This window comes from Pezoporus wallicus, unplaced genomic scaffold, assembly GCF_028554395.1.
Source record: "Pezoporus wallicus isolate ANWC-B61680 ecotype Strahan unplaced genomic scaffold, APGP_CSIRO_Pwel_v1 scaffold_3294, whole genome shotgun sequence".
Classification (NCBI taxonomy): domain Eukaryota; kingdom Metazoa; phylum Chordata; class Aves; order Psittaciformes; family Psittacidae; genus Pezoporus; species Pezoporus wallicus.
The window spans coordinates 13,896,805-13,922,487 of NW_026635478.1; the positions used below are offsets into that span (position 1 = coordinate 13,896,805).

Sequence of the window (25,683 nt, forward strand, 5' to 3'; positions counted from 1 at the left end):
TGCACGCCCGAGTTTGGTGTCTCTCTCCTGTTTAGCCTGACTGCTTTCTCTGAAGGGGAGGACTCACAGCCCGACAGCCTTTTAGTTTAACCTTAAGAGTGTGTGCCGCCTCTCTGCCCATCCCAAGAGCTCGCTGGAGGTGGAGAGGGGAGAAAAAGGAGGACTTGTAAGTGCCTAAGGAGCTCCTGATGCTGAGAGGAGACAGACGTTCCCGTGGACGAAGCGGAAAGGACTGATTTATTGCCGTTTTCCTTCTTTTTTTTTTTTCTTTTTTTTTTTTTTTTTTTAGGTTTGGGTTATTTTTTTAGGTTTTTTTTTTTTGTGTGTGTGTGTGTCCTCCCTCTCCTTTGGCGCACACCAGTGTTTGGGGATCTCTGAAAAAAAACAAATCAAAACACCAGCCCCGAAGCCCCAACCCCTTGGCTAGCTCTTATGGGAATGAAACACTCCTCCCGATGCCTGCTCCTGAGGAGGAAAATGGCGGAGAACGCTGCCGACAGCACCGAGGTAAGGATGCGAGGCAAAGCCCGGCGCCCGAGCTCCCCCAGCCCCAAGCACAGATTCCTTAGCAGGAGCAACAGTAAGCGTAGAACAACTTTCCTGGTCCCTTCGGCTAGCCTCTGCCTCCGTCGCTGCTGTGATTTCCTGTGTGCGTGTCGCGTCCCCCCGTTATCCCCCTCCCCGTTCTCCCTTAGCAGAGAACTTTGCACCCCGCTGAACTCTGCCGTCCCCCGGGCTGCTTCCCGGAAGCCGCCGCTTTACGGCTGGTTCCCCGAAGTTGGGTGGGCCGAGAGGAGGCGAGGCTCCGAGCGGGGGACGGGGAGGAGAGGAGGGTGTTTGCGGCTGCCAGAGAGCGTGACGGTGATGTGTGTTTGAGGAGGCTGGAAGGGTCACAGGAGGTCTCCTGCGACAGCACTTTGGCCAGCTCTGAGAGCTTTCCGCCTGGAGCCTCCGCTAGGATTGTTAGGGGGACGTGAGGAGTACCCGTGTATCTGTAGCATCCTGGGTATTACCAAGCAGAGCTGGCCGAGGTAGGAGCGGAGGGCAGGAGGAGCGAGCATTCCCGCTTGAGCCCTGCTGGCCTGTGCAGTGCCGAGAATAGCTTTGCATTGACTGCGTGCCTGCGAGCTCTCAGGTTTTCTGCAAGAAAATCGCCCCGCTTCCCTCCCTCTACCCTCGTCCCTCCTCGTCCTCGTTACCTTTGGCTTTCTCAACATCGGGGTTGAGCAGCCCTGGTTTACTTGTCTAGTGCTGTCTTGACCTCACAGAGACTTGAGCAGCGTGCGAAGTCTCGGAGCTGGAAAAGCAGGGGGATGCAGGATGCAGTATAAGCTTTTCTGGGAGCATGTGAGGAGACAGGCGAAAGTGTGTGCCAAACTCCCCGTTTCTATTAATAGACTGTGGCTAGCACACTGACTGAACACTTAACACATGGTTAAGCGATATGCAGCACAGCCATGGACAGACCCCAAGGACACTGCACCCTAGCCAACAACAGCTTTGCCCTTACATGCATGGGTGTCACTGACCCTTCTCCCCACTTGCCCTGCAGAACAAAAGCATGACTTCAGTGTGAGCACATGGCTATTCCCTCCTTTATTCTTTCAGTGCCTGCCAAATGTCTCCTTCCTTCAGGTAGTCCTCCCAGTAGGTGTCCTGATCCCTCATGAATTCCACATTTCTCCTACTAATAGTGCTCTCTCTGTTTGACTTTTAATGAATATGCTTCCTTCACCATAACAGAATTCACGAGCAGAATTTTCTCAAATGAATGCAATATAAGCACAATTCAAAGAACATGCCTGATAACTGCTTTACAACCTCACAGAGTACTGCTTGCAGAAGAGGCATCTATAAATAGCAAGAAGTCTGTTTGCACATCTGTAAATTTTTGTAGTACTGACAGAACATATTGCATTAAAGATCCGAGGATCCTGGGCAGTATTGCAAGGAGAAATGTCCAAGCACAGCCAGTTCCTTTCAAAGCCATTTTTAAATGGAAGCTATATTTAGTCAGGGAAAGTGGGGGAGAGGAGGTCTTTAAATATTCCTCTTCTATTTCAATTCACTGTACATTTTTGTTGTTTACCAGCCTTTCTCTTTCTGCTAGTTCAATGCTGCATACACTGCAATGTTGTTTTATGGAGGAGGCTTTCTTAGCAACTACAGTTTAATTCCAATGCTGTATACAGGTTCGGAGAATATTAAAATGCTGTGCTTCCTCTCCTCGAAGTATCCATCAGTGACAGATTTGTAAAATGAGAGAGAAAATGTTGCAGATTATGCAGTTTTCTTTAAAAAAAGGGGGAGGGATATGTTCGTAACACCTGCCAAGATATTTTCTATTTTATTAATTCTCATATTTGTGATGTTAAGATCTGTTACGTGCTGAGAGAATTAGTCTACATATATGCAGACGTAGAAGCGCACCAAGCAAAATATGCCAAGACCTTTGAAACTCTTTCACTTGTTAAGCATGATGGAATACAGGACAAAGCATATCACTTTTGGACTTATCATAGTGTCAGGCTAAAATTAGGAATTGGTATAAATTTGCTTCATTTAAAACCAGTAGGGTACCAGTAATAAACATGACTCAGTGCTAAATTCCTGAAGTACTTCGATGCCATGGTGATAGGCATGATGTAAAAAATGTCAACTGTAATGAGAGATGAAGAGTTAAAGCATTTAACAATTGGTATAAATGCCCACTTCCAAATAATTCCAAAAACCTTCTGGTTCTTACTCAGATTAATCAAACTTTTGGTCAAATATGGCAAGTAAACTGTTTCAGTAATAGTGGAGTTAAAAAAAATACATTAAGACAAAGAACCGTGGACACTGTATTTTTTATTTCTTTAACTGCCCTCTGATGACCACGGTGCTAGCTCATTATCTGAAGGAACTTAAAGAAGTTATGACAACGAATACAGACAAGGAAAAACCAAAACTACAGTAAGACAATACTCACTGTTTCCTCAAACAAGAATACAAGAGAGCAGAAAAACAATAGCTCACTAGCATTACTTTCCAGTCAAGGAAGACACCTCATGTTTACACTACTGTGCTCCAATAGTACTATATTATAGAATCATATAATCGTAGAATCATAGAATAGATAGGGTTGGAAAGGACCTTAAGATCATCAAGTTCCAACCCCCCTGCCATGGGCAGGGACGCCTCACACTAAACCATCTCACCCAAATTATACAAAATTATTATACAGAATATTATACAGACATTTACATTATCAATATCCCCAGAGACTTATATCTTGATACAAAACATACTTGAGTGGAAGTGTTGCACACAAGTGCTGTTGTATCAGGCTCAGAATAGTTTTGTAATTTTATTGTACTGATAACAGCCTGATATTAGTCTGTCTGCCAGAGCTGAAGTGGAAGCAGTGGTTTTTTGTATGTATTTATAGCAGCCTGAGAGTGCATACTGATTTGTGTAAAAATAAGTCAAGTGAAATAAAACTGTAAGTCTTTTCTATTTAGAGCCTCACTGAAGGGCATAGGGGTCCCTCAAATAGGAAACTTGCTAGAATGGTTTTGTATCCTTGTTTAGAGTGCACAGAGAAAAAAAGATCAAGAAAATCTTTATTCCCCTTGGCCATCCCATGAACTTTAAGAGAAGTTCCATTGGAACAAAAGCTGTAAAATCTCTCTTCAAGGTCTAAAAATTAACATCTGTATCTGTGTAACCTCTAGTCATGAATAAAGACTTGTCTAAATAAAAAAGGACTGTTTGCAGAAATAACAACCAGGATTGAGATCTCTGCAAATAATTAAAGGCACACAGGTAGCAAGGTGAAGGAGAAACAGTTCTTTGTAGAAGATAACGCATGAAGAGTATGTGAAATTCATGGTGCTGACCTGCTGTAGATTTTGGTTTACATGTTTTTTATATTAAATTTTTTAAATGGAAGCCTTATTAATAGGAGGCCTCATATCAGGGGTGGGAAACAAATTGCAAGTGAGATTTCAGAAGTGTGCCTGAGTGTAGCTTGTGAACTCATGCCAGGTGAAGAGAACAGAATCATAGAACCATGGAATAGTTTGGGTTTAGTGGGTTTAGATGACCTTTAAAGGTCATCTAGTTCAACCTGTCTGCAGTGAGCATGGACATCTTCAACTAGATCAGGTTGCTCAGAGCCCCATCCAGCCTGACCTTGCATGTTTCCAGGAACGGGACATCTACCACCTCTTTAGGCAACCTGTTCCACCACACTCATTGTGAAAAATTTCACTTCATCAAAGGCAATTCTTACGCTGGAGACTTCAGTGTCTGTATACAGATGCCGGTTTCATTGCTAAGACTAGAAAGATGAGGTGATTTATAAATGGTAGTAAAATAGAGTCCTCCCTGACATCCTATTATACAAAGCTTGGGTTTTGGCTAGAAAAAAGAAAAAATATTTTGAAGATTTGGGGTAAGAGACGTAACAGAAGTGGTTCCCCATACAGATGTATATAACTGGCGCAGTATTATGAGAGCCAGATCTGTGAAAGTAACTGCTCTCTTTTCAGAAGATGGGAGATTACAATGTCCTCTCTGCATGAATTCCAGCCGTACCACTACTGTGGGGAGAATAGAGTATAAGACTGTTGAAATCATAAGCTTCTGTTTGTGATTCATGAATAGGAAGAGAGGTTTTTCCTAAAAAACTTAACCAAATACGAATGAACAGAAGCAGAGCAAGAGTGTGCCTAACAGGGGACTGAATTTATTCAGTAAACATAAGTTTTGTTCCTGGCTATTGCACTGGATGATCTTGGAGATGTAATTTAATCCCTCTGAGTGTTCCCATTCATACTGTTGAATTAATTCTGTGTTTTATTGGTGAAAGGTGCTGTAGAAGGTTATTATTTGATGTTACTAAATTGCTTAGAACACCATATGTGAATGAACATGAATGAGAGAGTGATGCTTAACCTAGAGAAGAATAGCACTCCTCTGTGGTGTATTTCTTAGGCTAACAGAAGTCACAGCAGATCTAGCATGGTGTCAGACAGCTCACTGAAGAAGCAGCTTATGACAGTTTCTCCAACTGGTGCGCAACATACTCACGTCACATAACTTTGAACAGGAAAAGTTGTGATAGCTGGTGTGTGCAGGTAGTATAGGTGACCTGTAAGAGACCAGACCACTGGTCCACGCTCTACCTGCTTTGCATTGCTGACAAGGCACTCAGAAAGCCGACCCAGGATGTTAAAGAACCTTTCATTTCACTGTGGGTTAGTCAAACCCCCAAGGGCAATAGAGGCAGCTCTGAGTTAAAGCAGGGAGTATTCTACTTCACTGCAAATAGAATCATAGAATAGTTAGGGTTGGAAAGGACCTTAAGATCATCAAGTTCCAACCCTCCTGCCATGGGCAGGGACACCTCACACTAAATCGTGTTGCCCAAGGCTCTGTCCAACCAAGCCTTGAACACTGCCAGGGATGGGGCATTCACAGTTTCCCTGGGCAACCCATTCCAGTGCCTCACCACTCTTACAGTGAAGAATTTCTTCCTTATATCCAATCGAAACTTCCCCTGTTTAAGTTTGAACCCGTTACCCCTTGTCCTATCACTACAGTCCCTAATGAAGAGTCTCTCCCCAGCATCGTTGTAGGCCCCTTCAGATACTGGAAGGCTGCTATGAGATCTCCACACAGCCTTCTCTTCTCCAGGCTGAACAGCCCCAACTTTCTCAGCCTGTCTTCATACAGGAGGTGCTCCAGTCCCCTGATCATCCTCGTGGCCCTCCCCTGGAGTTGTTCCAACAGTTCCATGTCCTTTTTGTGTTGAGGACATCAGAACTGCACACAATACTCCAGGTGAGGTCTCACGAGAGCAGAGTAGAGGGGCAGGATCACCTCCTTCGACCTGCTGGTCACGCTCCTTTTGATGCAGCCCAGGATATGGTTGGCTTTCTGGGCTGCCAAGCGCACACTGAAGCCAGCCCATGTTCAGTTTTTCATTGACCAACACCCCCAAGTCCTTCTCCGCAGGGCTGCTCTGAATCTCTTCTCTGCCCAACCTGTAGCTGTGCCTGGGATTGTTCTGAACCAGGTGTAAGACCTTGAACTTGGCTTGGTTGGACTTCACAAGGTTAGCATCTGCCCACCTCACAAGCATGTCAAGATCCCTTTGGATGGCATCCTGTACTAGTGCTCCTACTGGGTACTCAGGCTAGTAACAAGGTAGTTATAGTATAGTCATGATGTCTTTTTTGTTTTTTTTTGTTTGTTGCTCAGCTGAATATCTAGTGTAGTTAAAGGCATTACATTCCTTTCTCAAATTTAATACTAAAAATTCAAGACATTGACTATAATATTTTGGCCACATTGAAGAAATAACTTTTGGTTTGCATTAATAATATAAATAGGATAGAAAATGTTCATGATTAAATAAAGAGTAACAGCAGCCACTCAAAGCAGAGTTTTAAGATAAAGATGTCTCGGTGTGGATCATCGTCTGCCAGTATAAGGTTGTTCTAGTGAACTGCATTTTAGTGTCAAGAAGACTGGTATTTATTAGAAAGGTTACAGTTCATCTTGGTGACATCATGGTCTGCATCATATTGTGGCAGTGCTAAAGGAGAAGTTCCCTGCTAGTGAGCACTTTGAACAGAAGTTGCTGTAATGACTCTTTTTTCCAACCTCAGTGTCTGAAAAGCACCAAAATTCTTCAGAGACTGCAAGAAATTCTGTAGATGACTATGTTTGTTCTACCTGCATGCCGAAAGTGAGCTTAGCAAAACTGACTCACACGCCTTCGAGAGCTTTAATTGCAGCCTGACTGTGGAAGATGAAGGCTTGTGCCCTTACTGGTACAGGCAGAGCAGAGAAATAAATAAAGGTAAAAAGCATTGAGCCTAATCTTTTAATAAGATTTTCCTGATTTTGCATCATCAGTCCATTGACAGATGAGGCAATGAACAGCTAAAGGGATGAATGATGAAACTGGTCAATCCAACCTCTGGTTCCACAGAGAATTGTGCTGCCTGCTGTCCTCTTCATTAGCTTTAATGACAGCTGTATTTTCAATCTAGAGTTTTGGATAAAATGAATTGTTGTTTCCATGTTTCTTTCTTCTTCTGGAATAATCTCTAAATAACAGAAAGAAAAAAGCACTCACCTCAAGAAAGCAGAGAGGAGATTGCCCACTAAATGGCTCGACTGAGGGTGTTTTGACCATGCCAGAATGGAGCAATTGCTCACTAATCACAGCCTACCTGTCTTTTTCCTGTGTTCTTGAACTGATACTGACTGGATCTATGGAGTCTCTTAGCATGCTATTCCTTTCAAGCTGTTGCATGGCAGCTGAGACAACTTGCTTACTTTATAGTGATTGTATGAGGATGGACACTATTTTGTTCTCAGTATTTCAGTTTTAATCTCAGATTTAAGAGGTGTAGAAAGGTGAAGGATGATTGCTTTATTTATTTCTTATAAGCTATGTTTTTCAGGTCCCAGTTGTGAAAAATCTGTCTCAAAACTCAAAATTTTAAAAGGTATGTAAATTTTTTTCTTTTCAGCATATTTCATAAGATCATAGGATGGCTAGGATAGGAAGGGAACTTAATGATCATCTAGTTCCACCCTGCCCCACCACAAGCAGGGACACCCTCCACTAGACCAGGTTGCTCAAAGCCCTCTTCCACCTGGGCTTGAACACTTCCAGATATGGGACATCCATAACTTCTCTGGGCAACCTGTTCTAGTGCCTTAACCACCTTCACAGTGAAGAATTTATTCCTAATACCTAATCAAAATCTACCCTCTTTCAGTTTAAAGCCATTTCCCTTGTCCTGTCACTACATGCTCATGTCAAAAGTCCCTCTCCAGATTTCTTGTAGGCCCCCTTTAGGTACTGGAAGACTGCTACAAGAGTTTTCTCTTCTCCAGGCTGAATAAAAATAGCGGAGCCTTCTCTTCTCCAGGCTGAACGAGCCCAACTTTCTCAGCCTGTCTACATAGCAGAGGTGCTCCAGCCCTCTGATCATTTTCATGGTCCCCTTCTGGTTTCGCTCAAGCAGGTCCAAGTCCTTCTTGTGGGTCCAGAGAAGAATGCAGTACTCCAGGTAGGGTCTCACAAGAGTGGAGTAGATGGGGAGAATCACCTCCCTTGACCTGCTGGTTACACTGCTGGTGATAACACCCCAGCATACGGTTGGCTTTCTGTGCTACAAGTGCATGCTGACAGAGCTTCTCATTGATCAACACATAGAATCATAGAATCATAGTCAGGGTTAGAAAGGACCTTAAGATCATCTAGTTCCAACCCCCTGACATGGGCCGGGACACCACACACTAGACCATGTCACTCAAGATGCTGTCCAGCCTGGCCTTGAACACTGCCAGGGATGGAGTATTTATCACTTCTTTAGGCAACCTGTTCCAGTGCCTCACCACCCTCACAGTAAAGAATTTCTTCCTTATATCTAACCTGAACTTCCCCTGTTTAAGTTTAAACCCATTACCCCTTGTCCTAGTACTACAGAACCTAAGGAAGAGTTCCTCTCCTGCATCCTTGTAGGCCCCCTTCAGATACTGGAAGGCTGCTATGAGGTCTCCAAGAAGCTTCTCTTCTCCAGGCTGAACAGCCCCAACTTTCTCAGCCTGTCTTCATACAGGAGGTGCTCCAGTCCCCTGGTCATCCTTGTGGCCTCCTCTGGACTTGATCTGACAACTCCATGCCCTTCTTACATTGAGGACACCAGAACTGCACACAGTCACAGTGCTCCAAGTGGGGTCTCATGAAAGCAGAGTAGAGGGGCAGGATCACCTCCTTGGACCTGCTGGTCACGCTCCTTTTGATGCAGCCCAGGATACGGTTCGCTTTCTGGGCTGCAAGCACACACTGCCGGCTCATGTTCATTTTCTCATCGACCAACACCCCCAAATCCTTCTCCGCAGGGCTGCTCTGAATCTCTTCTCTGCCCAACCTGTAGCTGTGCCTGGGATTGTTCTGAACCAGGTGTAGGACCTTGAACTTGGCTTGGCTGAACTTCATAATGTTGGCATCAGCCCACCTCACAAGCGTGTCAAGGTCCCTCTGGATGGCATCCCTTCCCTCCAGCGTATCAACCGAACCACACAGCTTGGTGTCATCGGCAAACTTGCTGAGGGCGCACTCAATCCCACTGTCCATGTCAGCGATGAAGATGTTGAACAAGACCGGTCCCAACACCGATCCCTGAGGGACGACACTCGTTACTGGTCTCCAGCCGGACATTGAGCCATTGACCACAACTCTTTGCGTGTGGCCATCCAGCCAGTTCTTTATCCACCGAGGGGTCCATCCATCAAATTGATGTCTCTCCAATTTAGAGACAAGGATGTCATGTGGGGCAGTGTCGAACGCTTTGCACAAGTCCAGGTAGATGACATCAACTGCTCTACCCCTGTCCATCAGTTCTGTAGCCCCATCCTAAGAGGCCACCAAATTGGTCAGGCAGGATTTCCCCTTAGTGAAGCCATGCTGGCTGTCACCAAGCACCTTGTTGTTTTTCATGTGCCTTAGCATGCCTTCCAGGAGAATCTGCTCCAAGATTTTGCCAGGCACAGAGGTGAGACTGACTGGTCTGTAATTCCCCGGGTCATCCATTTTCCCCTTCTTGAAAATGGGGGTTATATTTCCCTTTTTCCACTCACTGTGAACTTCACCTGACTGTCATGATTTTTCCAATATGATGAACAGTGGCTTAGCATCTTCATTTGACAGTTCCTTCAGGACCCACAGATGGATTTCATCAGGTCCCATGGACTTGCGCACGTTCAGGTTCTTAAGATGATCTTGAACCTGATCAGGTATGAGTTCCATACTCTCCAGCTTATCACTGACATAAATAGCAACTCCCCCTCCCTGTCTGCCTGTCCTGTCTTTTCTAAAGAGCCTATAACCTTCCATTCCAACACTCCAGTCATAGGAGCCATACCACTAAGTTTCTGTGATCCCAACAATGTCATATCTATGTAGCTGTGTACACATCTAATTCCTCTTGTTTATTCCCCATACTATGGGCATTTGTATAGGGGTATCTGAGCTGAGCTCCAGATAAAGCCAGCTCATTGGCTGGAGTGGCTGAAATAGTTCTGCATCTCTCTGAGAATTTATTATAGGTGCTGGCAACTGACTGGGAATGTTGGAATGGAATGATGCCCCCCTCCCCCAACACATAGTTTAAAGCTGCCTTGACCAGCCTGGCAAACCTACCAAAGCAGCTTGTCACCAGCCTCCAGTAGACCTGGCCTGCCAAACTGAGTCCCATGTTCTAACCAACCAAATCCCTGACTATGGCACCACCGTTCTAACCATTTATTAACCTGCCAAGTCTGCCTGGCCTTTTCAAGGTCCTCCCCTTTGATCTGTAGGATTGGTGAAAAAACTATCTGAGCCCCAGAGCCCCTAACCACCTCTCCCAGGGCTCTGTAGTCCTTAATGCTTCCCGGGTTACTCCTGTCAATATCACTAGCACCCACATGGACCACTAGAAGCAGGTAAGTCAGTGGGGCTTACTAGACCAGGCAGCGTCTCAGCAACATCCCTTGGTAGGTAACACACCTCCCTCGAGACTGGGTTAGGCTGACAGATGGGTGCCTCTGTGCCTCTCAAAGTAGAGTCCCCTACTACTATGACCCACCGCTTTTTCCTGGCAGCACCAGTGGAGATCCTCTTTACTGGTGCAACAGCGGGCTGTTTATTTGCTGAGGTTTGTGTTTCCTTGATAGCCCCTGCAGAACTGGAAGCGGTTCTGGGTGGGGACAACAGATTTAGGAGGAAGCCCCTTGCTTTTAATTGTCCTCTTCCTCCTTTTTTTGTTTGTTTGGTTGGTTTTGGGGTTTGTTTGTTAGTTTGGTTTGTTTTTTTTTTGGTTCGTTTTGTTTGTTTTGTTTTTTTTTTTTTGTTACTAGCTCCCAGCCGTCATGATTACTGCCCTCATCCTTTTCTGTACACGCTATGGTGGACGCTTGAGGCCCCTGCACAGTTTGGGCCGGGAGCAAGCATTCCTGCTTCCTCTCAGCTTCCCTGACATCTCGCAGTCTATTGACAGCATCCCGCAGCTCAGCCCCTGCTGCAGGAGGACCTCCACCAGGGAGCACCGAGTGCAGCCCTGCCCATTGCGCACCCTCCCCTCACCAGACCAGTGCAGGCACTCTCTACTGCAGCCTCCCCTCTCATCGGCGCTGTCTGGTGCCGCCGCTGGCCACCGCCGGGGCAGGCAGAGCAGAGCTCCCAGAGCGGGCCTGTCCCTGAAGAGAGCGCTCCCCATCCCAGTCTCCTTTCCAAAACTGCCACTCTGCCCTCCGGGTCGCTCACGTTCCCTGGGGCGTGTTTTATGCACCCAGGGCTGGTGCCGTCTCTCCTGGCACCGCGCCCCCTGAGTCGCTGCTCGCATCAGCGGAGCTGCGGGCTCCTGGGCAAGTGAGGCTCCCTCCGTGGCTCGTGCCGCTCAGAACTGGGGCTCCTGGAGGCAGTGTTTCCCCTCGCTCCGGTGTTGAAGGTGTCTTCTCTGGAGTTACCTTGGCAAGTTGCTCACCCTCAAGTCTTCTCAGGGCTGCTCTCAATACAGTTTCCGACCAGCCTGTATTTATGCCTGGGATTGCCCCAACACAGGTGCAGGACCTTGCACTTGGCTTGTTGAACTTCATGAGGTTGGCATCAGCGCACCTCACAAGCGTGTCGAGGTTCCTCTGGATGGCATTCCTTCCCTCCAGCGTATCAACCGAACCACGCAGCTTGGTGTCATCGGCAAACTTGCTGAGGGCGCATTCGATCTCACTGTCTGTCTTGTCAACAAAGGTAGTGAACAGTGCCAGTCCCAATACTAACCCCTAAGGAATGCCACTCTCACTGGTTTCTACTTGGACATCAAGTCCATCCAGCCAGTCCAACCGTGCTGCTTCTACAGTCCAAAGTATGTTGTGCAGGACAGTGTCAGATGCTTTGCAGAATATTTAAAAAATAAAAAGGAAACTCTCTTTGAAAATCAGGAATAGATAATCTATTTTTCTTGATTTTATTGCATCAACACTTTGGAGATTTAGAGACCATAACTGAAAATAAAGCATTCTCACTTGAAGAAGCATTCACTGTCAGGTTTGCATTTCTGAAAACTTTGTTAAGTGAAGAACTTAAAGGTAATTTTGTTTTGTATTGTGAGTGTGAATGTTAGGAGATGGTAAATAAAATCTCAATGTCTTCACTTTTAAAAATGAAGGAATATTTCAGTAACAAAACACTTGCAGGGAAATTCTGGTGGGAATAAAAACTTCAGCTAAAATTTTAGAGAGAGATGCAATAAAGAAGGTGAGTAGAATTCTATTCTCCCTCACTTAAAATATCCTGTCCCATAGTTAAGTCATGCTCTTGGAAGCTTGCATGTATTGAAGACCGCATTGTACTTGCGTCTTTTCCTCCTAGAGTGAATTATTGTTTAAAAAAGGTCATTACCGCCTTTTGTACCTATTCACAGAAAAGCAGTTCTGTAAGCTTTTCTGAGAAAGGATGGAGGAAAAAAACCTAACTTTGGAAGACGGAGGTGTGGAGGTATGTATATTCAAAGAGATTTTTTTATACCACTGTCCTCCTCAGCTTTTCCTAGCAGCAAACTAGTCATAGTGCAGTTGGCAAGCTTCACATTCAACATCCTGTTTGGTCTGAGCCATGCACTTAAGTTCATAGTGCTGTTCTTGTTGTATCCAAGGATCCAGGTGTATCTGAACTATTCTGTCGCAGTTCCTCCTTCCCTTTTTAAAAGTATCATTTCCCTCTCTTGTAACAGTAGAATGAAAGTGAGCATACACTGGTTAGGAAGCAGTGATATATAGTGATCTCCAACAATTAGTGTTGAAATGCTCCTTCAGTGCCCACAATGCACATTTGGGATCACATGTGGCCTGGTAGCTCTGTCTTTTTCATCTTTTCCTGGCCATACAGCTTATGTTTCATTGCTTCAAATAACACCCGAAAGTTCAAACTCAGTCTCAGAGCCTAGAATAATGTCTGACCAAGCCAGGGCCTTCCCACAACATTCCAGCCAGTCCAGACTTACTTCTGTTGTGGAGCTTTATTTCTCACTTAGAAAAGTTTTAATTTCAGTATCTGTTCCAGTTTCTAGTTGCATCCTTGTAATATTCATCAATCCTTTGCTCTGAAGCTTGGGATAAAGACCAGCTGATTTTCTTTTCCACAGTCACAAACAGGGAAGTAATTAACCCTTCCCATAACTACTTCTGAACTACTAATATTTGGGGACCTCATGATTGTGCCCTATATTAGACATTGCCCTGTCTGAAGTACAGGATACATACTTCGGTTTTTTGCTCTAATCTCAGTTACATAGTGTTAGTGACGCCATAATACAGTTGCCTCCTTAGGAGTTGCAGTGTTTTAAACTTACTTGGGAGAAGCTGAATTTACAGGTAGCAGAGGGTGTTCAGAGGGAGTGGGAGGGAAAGCAGGCAGGCAGGAAAGAAAGAAGGAAGAAGGGAAGAAAGGAACGTCCTATGTGCTTGCAGAATATCAATTTGTCCTTTCCCAGCTTGTAAATAAGGAAATAATAGGGGGGTTTGCAACAGCTGGTAAGGTTTCATGCAAACCTTGATTTCTCTGTCAGAATAAAAACAATGTTGACTGGTTTTTGGCTAAATTAGTCAGCTGTGGAATAAGAAAAGATAATACACAGTTCTAGCCCTGTGAGTCAACCATGAACGTAACAGAACAACACAAGTAGTTATCGAAGTGCGTGTATTAAAGCTTCCTTTAAATTTTCCACTGAAATTTGCTTTTACCAGCATTGCGTCACAAGTGGTTAATCTCACAAATAACTGACTTACCATACTGTGTGAGAGAGAGACTTTGTCAGTGAAAACTTTCTACCCATTCTCAGACCCTTGCACACACACGTACTGTTTTCTGAAACCCATCCCAGTCACTACTCTGATGAGTAGAGCCAGGAATAAATGTGGTACTCCTCACCAGTCTCTGTGTCAGAATCTTGATCAGCAACTCAGCTCCAACTCACCACAGCTCCAGCTCAGGCATTCACACTGGTTCTCCCCTCATCTCATGTTTGATTGCAATCACATTGTCGTTGCTGAACTTGACATATTACTGAGAACAGAATTTTCCTAGCTTGCTGTTTTAATGACATTACACTTAATATCTAATCTGCTGATTCTTTATATTCTGTTAAATCAAAAAGATGGTTGTCATCTTCAAGGCCATGCTGCCTATCATTTCTCATTCAGTACCAAGAGGTTAATTCAAGCCTCCAGTGACAAACTTCATCTCATGCTTCTTAGATTTTTCAAACATGCTTTAATGAATTATAATAATAGTATTGTGACAGTGTACATACAGTTTTAATGAAAGTTAGCCTAGAACTTGTAAAACTAGGCCAATTCAAAATTGGGTTTATGTTTTTGCTTTCTCTGTAATTGACATTCAATTTTTGTCCTGCTTTTGTAAGAGAATTTTTGTTTAAGCAGAGAAGCTCAGTGGGAGGCTAAGATAGATGAGGATTTGAAGCAAAGAAGGTGCTCTGACTTATTACTGTGAGATTTTCATAAACATGTGAAACTGTTGTAGGATTCTTCTTTTTTATAGAAGACATGCTTTCATATAGTCAATATAATTATTTAATGAAGAAAAAAAGTCTCTGTGCCATCTTTCTATCAGATGGGATTGTTCCTTTCTCAACAGAAAGGCAATAATGCTCCTTAGTGCTTATAAAATATGTCTTCATCACTTTGTAAAGTGGAAAGCAGAAGTATTTGTGTTTGCAAGTTTTGCCACCAAAACTGAGTATTCTAACCATGCCTACTGGAAACAAAGGCATTCTGATCTCAAGACAGGTTTACCCTCATATAAATGCACCAGTTTCAGCAGAATTATTTATATGTGATTTATATAGAGGACCAAACCCAGCTCACATCGCTACATAATATTGTGTTAAGAAGGATGAAATACCATTGGTTTTGCTCAAGAGCAGAGTTTTCATCATTCTGTTCCGTGATTCTATAAAAATGTTAGGAGTATACTTTCTTGTATCCTTTTCTTAACTGTGTTTAAAAGGTGTGTCTGAAATAGCAAAAGCTTATTCTCTTGTTAATGCAAAGCTATACAAGCCTGTTATTTATCAACGTGACTATCAACAACTGCTTTTGTATTTCACTATGTGTAGCAGGTGTAGTTCCAAACCTATTGGAGTTAACACAAAATTGCTGATCTTTGAACACTTCAGTAAATGTTTCTCCTGAATTCAGCTGTAACTGTTATTGTCCTCCATCCTAGTAGCTGCTGCAGTGCTGTGGTTTTGACTTTCAGCCTGGGAACAATGTGGGTAACACCGATGTTTTTAGTTGTTGCTCAGTAATGTTTACTCTGACCAAGGACTTTCCAAGTCTCTCATGCTCTGCCAGTGAGGAGGGGCATGAGAAGTCGGGAGGAAGCAGAGACAAGACACCTGACCCAGAGTAGCCAAAGCGGTATTCTGTACCACAGCACCTCATGCCCAGTATATAATCCGGGGGGTGGGGAAGCGGGTACCAGTGGCTGATGAGCAGTTGTATTGAGCATCACTTGTATTTATCATTTTCCTTTTCCCTTTTTAGTTTTATATTCTCTGCCCTTGTTTTTTTCCTGTATTGTTATTGGTGGTAGCGGCAGTGATTTGTGTTATACCTTAGTTACTGGGCTGTTCTTATCTCAACCCATGGGAATTACATTCTTTTGATTCTCCTCCCCATCATTCCAGGAGCCGGGGGGATGAAAAGGGGAGGGAGTGAGTGAGCAGCTGCGTGGTTCTGAGTTACTGGCTGTGCTTAAACCATGACAATGTTCTATTAATAATGCAGGAATTGCTGAGCACACTGGTTTGCTCATGTGTGTCAGTAGCACTCAGCATGTTTATTTATTGTAGAATCCAGTTCCATACTGGCAGGATATTTAAAAAGCATTCCTCATCCACCTTGTTTTGCTTATCCAAAGCAAAAGTAATTCCACTGGAACTAATGCGATTTCTTGTGTTCAGAATTTAGGTACATATCCAAGTTTCTTAAATAACTGCTGGAAGCACATTGAAGTAAACTGTGGTATTTGCAGTCCTCTTGAGAACAAATATGCTACCCAAGCCTGGAGTTGATGGGTTATTAATCTCAGTCTCTTCCAATGAAAATTCTCAGACTAGAAAAAACAAACCCAAATGTTTAATGGCCAAATATGAGCAAGGGTACTTCATTAGGCTAAATTTCAGAGAGCTTAAGGACATATATGTCATCCTTGCTGTAAGTGAGGACTAATCAGTCTCAGTACACATAATTGCCTTTACATTCTGAAGGAAGATTTGTATTTCTTTGTCCATTACTAAACAGATTACAAGAAGCTTTCCTTTACTGTGTTTTTTTTTTAATTTAGTTTTAATTTTAATTAGCTTCTTCAATGCTATTACAAAATATCATCACCGTTAAAATACCCCATTAATATCCAGGGTATTTCTGGAGTCTGAAAACTAATTTATCTCCAACAAGATAGCCAGTCCCACTGACACAACAGTTTCTATTCTAACACTATTTCAAATCAAGGAAGTTACTCCCTATCTTAGAACTAAAATGCAAATGGAATACACAACACTAGCTTTGAATGAGAAAGACTGTGCTATTTATTAATTTAATAACTGCTTTAACATTGTGATCATTTATCATCTCAGCCACACAGAAAAGTATACAGTTCCTTAAACATACATTAAAATGCTTACCTACAAAATTACGTATCATATGTATGTGTTTATATACATGCATACAATATTTTATATTTACATAAATTCAAACTGCATATTACATGGTGACTTTCATTTCTTTGTGCACCCAGGTTGTCAGTGTTATTAAAACTGTGTCAGAGAAGGCACTACTATGCCAATGTGGACAATCGATGTAAATCAATTTACATATGTTGGGAAATCGTAGAATCATAGAATAGTTAGGGTTGGAAAGGACCTTATACGTAAAATGATAAAATCCTGGGTAAAGTCTTACACTAAATAAAGTAGGTTTCTATAATTATATTTATCTGTTGACAGAGAAAATCTGTGTTTAAAAAGGCAGTTTCACAGAAAAGTCCTAGCTTTTAATTTAGCAACATCCTTTATAGTCACTGTTTTCCTCCGTATGGGTGTTCTGACAAAATTTGGTTTAGTTGTGGGGAATTACAGGAAGATATAGCCTTCCATTGGAACTTGAAATAACGATCTCACTTTTCAGATACAATGCTGTCAAAGCCTTAAAGCAAGTTTAAATTCTATCAACTTGGGTGAGCTGTTGGGAATACAGACTCCCAGTTCAGAAAGGGAACATTTAAAAATATTTGTATGTTTCAGTTTAGATCCCTTCCAAGCTTTCACACCTTTGACTCAGCAATTAAATATAACTGGTCTTGTTTTGTTAAATTCTGTAACACCTACACATCTCGGGGATCAGAGAATAAGACAGCACACTTGCAAGTCAGACCAACTCAATTAAAACGTATAAAATGCAGTTTACTTATTCTAACAGAGATCACTGGTGTGAATTTTTTTGCTAGTAAGTATACATTGAGAAATACATAAAAGCCTGCTTCTCAAAAATACTTTTTCTTCAAAACCTCTTCAGAAATTTAGGCACTGTGTTATCGTTCCTTCTGAGTCACCCTCTTCAAACACCTTTCACCATGCCCAGAGAATCTCTTGTAGGCAGAATGTATTTAACTCAAAAGTACAAAGCAATTATTTGTTGCTTAATGTATCAAAGGCAGTTAAGATTATACAAGTTATTAGGCAAAGCACTAATATGCTTATCAATCCCAAGGTAAGATACACAGAGTCTTTGCTGGCTAGATAATTGAGAAGCAGGTGGTGAGAGGTCAGATTCTGCTGCTGCTGGGAACGTTCATGTTGTTTCATGTTGTTTCATGCTTTGTGTTGCCATTGCCGTCTTTAGACTCCTTGAGTATGTTACAGCTGTTCACATTATTGTTTTATTGTTTTTCTTCCTGAATCCTTGAACTTTAGATTTGTGTTTCACCTGAATTTATTATTTATGGTGTTATGCTGCAGGCTTTATCAAGGCTTAAACTTTAGGCTTTTTCTCAGGAGTCTGAGCCAGAGTTACACATCTGGGCAACTGATCATTGCTAGGCCTTGGATCATACAGCTGAACCCTTAGGAGGAGGGGTTGGAGGCAGGAGAGGATGGTACGCAGCAGCCAGGAAGCCACTGAGCTGAATGGGTACTTCTGAAAACCATAGGTATGAATTGCTGAGTATTTGTCTGCCTGCGTGCTGATAAGTGATGTAAGAAGCTCAGCCTCTCCCTCCTATGGCCACTCCCATCCAGGACCTCTCCTGCCTGGCCACTGGAGCCAGCCTGCTGCCCCAGGGACCCAGAGCCTCTGCCCAGGCTGAGGGACATAGAATCATAGAATCAGCAAGGTTGGAAAAGACCTAGAAGATCATTGAGTCCAATCATTACCCCAGGGCTGCCAAGACCACCACTAAACCATATCACTGAGGGGCCTCATCTACCCAGTTTGTGAACACTTCCAGGATTCTACCACTTTTCCTGCCAATGCCTGACCACCCTCTCTGTGAAGAAACTGTTCCTAATATCCAGTCTAAACATCCCCTGGCACAGCTTGAGGCTATTTCCTCTTGTCCTATCGCTTCTTACTTGGGAAAAGAGACTGATCCCCACCTCACTACAACCTCACTACAGCCTCCTTTCAGGCAGTTGTAGAGAGCAATAAGGTCCCCCCTGAGCCTTCTCTTCTCCAGACTAAACACCCCCAGTTCCTCAGCCATTCCTCATCATACTTGTGCTCCAGACCTTGCACCAGCTCCATTGCCCTTCTCTGAACCTGCTCCAGCACCTCAATGTCCCTCTTGTAGTGAGGGGCCCAGAACTCAAGACAGGATTCAAAGTGCAGCCTCACCAGTGCCCAGTACAGGGGAATGATCAGTGCCCTGGCCCCGCTGCCACACCATTGCTGATACAGGCCAGGATCCCATTGACCTTCTTGGCTGCCTGGGCACAAGCTGGCTTATGTTCAGCAGCCATCAGCACTCCCAGGTCCTTTCTTGCTCTGCAGTTTTCCAACCACTCTTCCCCTAGCCTGGAGCATTACATGGGGCCCAAATGTAGGACCCATCACTTTGCCCTGTTGAACCTCATACCATTGGCCTCAGCCCATCGATCCAGCCTATCCAGATCCCTCTGCAGAGCCTTCCTGTTCTTCAGCTGATCAACACTCCTGCCCAACTTGGTGTCATCTGCAAATTCACTGGGGGTGCAGTCGATCCCCTCATGCAGATCATCAGTGAAGATATTAAACAACACTGGCCCTAACAGCCCCAAGGGACACCACTAGTGGCTGGTCACCATCTAGATGTGATGCCATTTACCACCATTCTCGCCAGCCAGACAGTTTCCAACCCATCAAGGAACCGCTTATCCAGGCCATGAGCAGCCAGTTTCTCCAGGAAGACAGTGTCAAATGATTCTTCACTTATGTCCAAATACAAAATATCCACAGCCTTTCCCCCATCAGCCAGGCAGGTCACCTTGTCACAGGAGGAGATCAGGTTGGTCAAGCAGGACCTGTTCTTCATGAGCCTGTGCTGTCTGAGGCTGATCCTTCAGTTTTCCCACATGTGCTTTATGGTCTCATTTAGGATCATCTGCTCCATGACCTTCCCTGGCTGATGCTTTCCTGTTTGCAAGTTCAAACAGTGAGGAGGCTACACACGGCTCCCCTCCATCCTCACCTTCCCCACCCCCAGCACCTACATACAGGACTCATATACAAGACAACTCACAGACCTCCTCTTCAGTGGGCAGAGGCAGAAGGTCACAAGTGCAGGCACGTACTCACTGTCTGCTCTCCAGGTTCACCAGCACACACACATGTTTGTGGATCCCTTGATGACCAGTGCAGCCCCTCTGCCTGCCCAGCATAACTGCCTGGATCCTGGGTCTCCATATGAGCCCCACAGGGTTCCCAACTTGATGGCTGGTCCAGCTTGGTGCTCACTGCAAACATGCAGCATTCATACACTTGCCCCTCATGCTCTCCACATCACAAGTCCCCCCAGACATACTAGCATGGACCCCATGCCTGTGGGATTCTCGAGGGCCCTAGTTCCCCCTAGTCACTGGCTACTCCAGCTTGAAGTTTGCTGGTGAATATATGTGCGCAGCCCAGGCACATCACAAGTGGGGAAGACAGACTTTCCCCCTGCAACTGGCATGAGGCACATGAGCATTGGCCCATGTTTCTGTCCCAGTGATGCTGAGCTCCTTGCTTGCCTTGCTCACACTGTTACTCCCCCGACAGCTGGTTTTGGGAACAGTTTCACCTCTCACCCAAGTGGCTAGGGATTCAAGACCCTTTCCAGTATCTCCTTGTCTTTCTTGTACTGAGGAGCCCAGCACTGGACACAGTACTCTCCACATGTGGCCTCACCAGGACTGAGCAAACCGGGGGTTCACCCCCCTGAACCTGCTGGCCACATTCCTAGTACACCCCAGGATACTATTTGCCCTCCTGGCTGCAAAGGGGACACTGCCAGCTCATAATCAGCTTATCCAATACTCCCAAATCCAGGTATTATTTATCTGTACCTTTTTAAGGAGGTTGTCAGTTTCTTTTGTTCTTCCTTTGTCTTTTAATCATTTATATCATTCTTCATGGTGAAGAAAGCAACCTTATTGCTTCTGATGCACAATTTGCGTCAGTCGTGCTGCTGGTGACAGGGCAGTGCATTTCTCTGACTTGCATCATGCTTCAGAATTCTGCTGAATTATTATGCTGTCAGTAAAAAGAGAAAAATAAGCACTGTTTTTTTATTTGGCGCAGAACGGTTTTACCTCCACTGATTCAGTGTCTCAACAAAACCCATTTTTACAAGCCTTTGCAATGCTTCAGTTCCTGAAAATTCAAGAGTTATTCAAGTCACTCTTTTGGGATGTTCATGACAGTAATTTGTTTTCCGTGCTATTTTAACAAATATGCACAACTCATTAGTTAGGGTCCTAATGTTTTCTATCATTGGATCAACAAATATTTAGTATTTACTATGGTTATTATTTTACTTTACATGAGTGAACTAAGATTTGGATTTTGCTCACATAAATTCAAATGCTTTAACAAGGGGTCTAAGTTGGTGGCCCTCTTGTCCAGTCTAATCAACAAACACCTATGATAGGCAACTCTGCCTATCTTGAACCTAAAGCATACTGTAAAGAAGCTTTTTTCTTTCTCTTGATCCAGGATAGAACCTAGGGTGACTCAGTTGCCAATCATCAATAATATTAACAAACCAAACTCAGTGTTTTTTTCATTTGTATAATAGTTCTGAAAATATATTCCCCTGATTCACAGTCCTATGGAAAGTCCCTTTTTTTTCCCTGTCTTTTTCACATATTCAGAATCTTCCTGTCAGAAAGCTCTCCTTCCCCATTAATTCTGAAGGTACAGCCAGTTCAGAAGTGAGCTGATGCTTCTCCTCTATCCCACTCAGCTGCCAGTCATTCCATGAACAGGAGTAATATTTAAAGAAACAGGGTCCCAAGAAGCTTGATGTGTTCCAGAAAGGAAAAAAAGACACCCCCAAATCACTTTTCCGTGTCAATAAAAGCTTTGAACCACCTTGAATCTTCTCTCACTCTCCATCTTGATTTGTTGTAACTTTCAACAATCACCATTAGACAAACTGGGATAAAGCTTTCTTTCTTAGGAATGAGGTATAAGTAGCACTGGAATGAGCCAAATGCTGTTCTTATGGCCCTGAGATTCACGGAAAAAATAAATCAACAAAAAATAAATCAACAACAACTTTGGCAGATATGAATTCAGTGACATGGCCAGCAGCAGGCTATGGGGAGACACTATTTTTGCTTCTGTTTTTCTCTCTTCTGTTTTATTGTTTGTTTTGGTTTGTTTGTTTCCCTCCCCCCCCCTCCATTTCTTAGATCATGTTAATGTTCAGAAAACTAGCACGTGAAACTTTCTGTCCTATCCTTTGACTCACAGTTATCTTAGTGCACCAAGTATTTTTTCACCATGCACCAGCACCTCAGAAGGCAAGAGGAACTGAAGGACTTTTCCACCACCAGAACACAGACGGGTTTGGTGCAGTAGAAAATTTTGCATTGCTGTACATCATGCTGTGCCCATGCCAACAATGATGCCAACCTTGTATATGGAAAGGTGATAAGACTGGCTAAAAAAAGACACTGAATTTGCGTCAATGCATTTCTTTTACAGGCCTTTCAGTATCTGTAAACTTTCACTCAGTATTTGCAAGGTTTCTTCACAACTGTGAATAGTAATAACCTTTCTAAAGCTGAGATTCACTCTCTAAGCTTTTCAGGTTAAGAAAAGTCACATGAAACAATGGAAGTCACAGATCGGAAGCACTTTAGTCACGCAAACATAAGTCTTTGTGCTAATTAACCTATTTAACACAGTATTGATGCAGGACATTTTAAGAGAAACACAGTTACACAGATCTGACTGCTGTCGGTTGCATTTTCTGCTCATGTTGTCTCTAGTAATTTCCATTTTGCTTCACAGTTCTAAGGGAAAGCACTTCTTCAGTCTGTAGTTATTCTACAGCAATCATTTGAATTACTTCTGTATTACTGCTTAAGTAAAAGAAAAGGTGAACAACTCATGTACATGCAAGTCTTACTGTTCATGAATGCATTGCTCTTGTGAATGCATAGGCAGAGCCAACGCTTTTCACAAGAAAGAAGAATCATTGTGGATGTCCACAGCACAGAATGAAAGGGTGTGTGGCAGCTATAGGAGTGGGGTACCAGAATGCAGACCTTGCATGCCTAAGACCTGCAGGAAACATTCAGCTTCAGCTGACGCTGTGTGTGGTGCATGAAGCAGTTGCTTCTTGGAAAGGGGCACTAACAACTGTTGGAACAGTCACAGGTTGGATTTTGTGGACCAAGCATTCTACATTGTGTCCACAAATCAGGCAAGGATTTCTATTCAGTCTTAGTCAAGCATGCATCTGCTGTCAGCATACAATAACATATGCTGCCTTATGAATCAGCATCAATGGAAGTGCTGAGACAAAGCACTCAACCCCTCATGAAAATCGTAAAGCAAGAAAGGGAAGGCAAACAGTAACAGTAAAAGCCAGGATGGAGACAGCCCATTAATGAATAGCAATAGTGGTGGGTCAAGGTAGACTGAGATATTTTAATTAACCTGAAACCATTCAGTGTAAAATTCGCATCAGATCAAGAGAAAATGTGTACTATAACATATTAAGATCCAGTGAGCTACAGCTCCAAAGGAAGTGGCACAGTGTCTTTGCTCTGTGCAGGGAAACTGTCTGATTTTTGCTAATTGAGATATGAAAGTGCCAAGTGTGGGGCTTCTATTCAATGTAGGTGCCTGTTTGATGGTAGTTCTGAGGTGGCACTGCACTGTGTAAATCAGTGTGTTGATTTTCTCTGGCACTTCAGCTGAGGAACTGCCGTTCCTCAGTCTTGTTCTCCTTTCTGTCCATATTTATCCTGCAGAGGTTAAAAAGTAGTAATGGATAAACATGGATACTTCTTAGGTAGAGACCTCCTCTAGAGCTGAACTACATCTGGAACTACACTGAAGTGTAGATCAAAAGCTTGGCTAGGACATGGAGTAGGTGATCAATTAGAATTTTTTTCCCCTCCTCCATCCTAAAGCTCAGCAAAGCCTACAGAATATAACGTCTTTTTAGAACTGTTGTGAAACATCTGGAGTTCAATGAGAGGGGAAGAAAAAGCCTGAGGTATTAGATGCAGAGTGACTTTCAGGGATCAGTGCATTAGACAATTGATAAGCAGAAGAGGGCTTCAATTAAATTTTCTGCTAATTTAAGAAAGTAACTGTACAGATAGTTATTTTGTTAATAATTAGCCTCTAAAAATAGCAAAGCTCTACTTTTTCATGTGAATTTCAGCTGTTTAATACTGAGAAAAGGCCTAAAAATAACTGGGTTTATAGTTGATTAGCACTTTCTGGTTCTTGTTCTGTATCACTAGAGGGTCAGACAGGATGATGATGGGGTGGAGAAGAGGCTGTCCAGCGGCACAACTACTTCCCGTATATGAAACACATCATGAACATTGATAGTGGGGGCTATAGTAGTGTGTGTGTCCCTTTTCATGCGTTTGCCAGGGTTTTGTAATGTAGCTTTGAAGTACCAAGCTATTTTATGTTTCCTTTCCACTTTGTGTCTATCTTGAAGAGTTTCTTATAAGGAGGTATAGAATTAATTATTTGTACATCACTGGAACCACGATTCTGTTTAGCAAGGCAGGCACTTAGGCAACAGCAAAGACAGTAGTATCATCCAGGAAGAAAATAAACAATGGAAAAGTTCACACTTCTCTGGCATCGTAGCTTCGTAACTCTTTATGCAATGATCTGCAACAAACTTCCTCTTCACTGCCTTCAACTTTGGTATTTTCAGTACAGGCTTCTATAACTTCTGTTGTTATTTCTAAAACAAGCTGTGCCTTGTGATGTGAGGCGTTTTAAAGTAATCTGGCACATGAATATCTCTCTTCACTTGGAGTTGAATAAAACCATCAGTCATGTTTACATTTCTGCTCACTGCTTCCAGGTAACAGTAGCATGCCTTCCATAGCTTACAGTTGACCACAAAGTGAGAACAACTGCTAACAAACCCCTAACAAAGATGGGGTTTCATGCCTCAGAAAAACTTGTCCTCAAATATTTTTTTAACTTCATGTTGTGTCCCGTCCCGTCCCCCCCCCCAAAAAAAAATAAAAAAGAGCTGAATTGCCTAATCATCCTTAAAATACAGCTCATTACCTAGCATTCTGACTAGAGAACCCTGAAGATCCTTATGCACCATTTATGGCTTTGTAGTCATGGTGATAAATAGTATGTAATTCAGAATTTATGTGGAGTTTGATCAGCTTACCTGGGTGACCCACCACACATTATGGAGGCTTCTTTTATAGGGCCTTGCAAGCTGAATGTCAGGCTTTGCAGAGAAGTGAAAGGGCAGTCTTTTTATTCTCCCCTATGAGGTACACTGTAGAAAAGAGGTATGAAGGTGACGCTGATGAGTCCCTTCTGATGTACATAAAAGGGAACAGGCCAACAAGGGCAGAACAGTGAGAAACCTAGCTAGATCTTCCTGCCAGCTAGTTCAACACATTTGTGCAAAGGCAGTCCTAGAAAACTGCCTTGTTATTTACTGAGCCCCACATTACAGAAAGAAAAAGAACTGGTTTGTGACTTGCTTAATAACAATATAGGCTTTGAGCTACTCCAAGGAAAACACAGCATGAAACAATTTCTTCATCCTATTTGATTGCAAATATATTCCGTCTCAAAAAATGAGGCAAGACTGGTGCTATTTGACTGTGTTGCAGAATACAAGGGGGAGGGCAAGACTAACAACTGCAGTTTAAACCAGGGCTGTTAACAGCAATATGGCACCTTCACAACCTTCTCACTCTGCCATGCCAAACCTGAATGGGTGTTGGAAGTGAGAGTTTAGCCCCTGGACAGTACACTGTAGCTGAGTATTACTTGTTGGGGTAGAATTGCTTACCCGATCAGGCCAGATGGGATATTATGATTTCAGTATCAGTGCAAGCAGCAAGCATTTAGTGT

General features: G+C 43.4%; 1 protein-coding gene across 3 annotated transcripts in view; it reads left to right on the forward strand.

Annotated features, from left to right (window-relative positions):
- The first annotated feature begins 315 nt into the window (after positions 1 to 315).
- PRMT8 (protein arginine methyltransferase 8) overlaps positions 316 to 25,683 on the forward strand; it is a 60,331-nt gene continuing 34,963 nt past the window's right edge. For 2 of the 3 annotated variants that reach the window (XM_057428650.1, XM_057428660.1), the window contains exon 1: positions 316 to 507. In XM_057428650.1, the coding sequence (XP_057284633.1) occupies positions 433 to 507 (75 nt within the window). In that variant the 5' untranslated portion in view covers positions 316 to 432. Of the gene's footprint in view, positions 581 to 25,683 lie in introns of all 3 variants that reach the window. The other variant, XM_057428670.1, reaches the window with a different exon arrangement.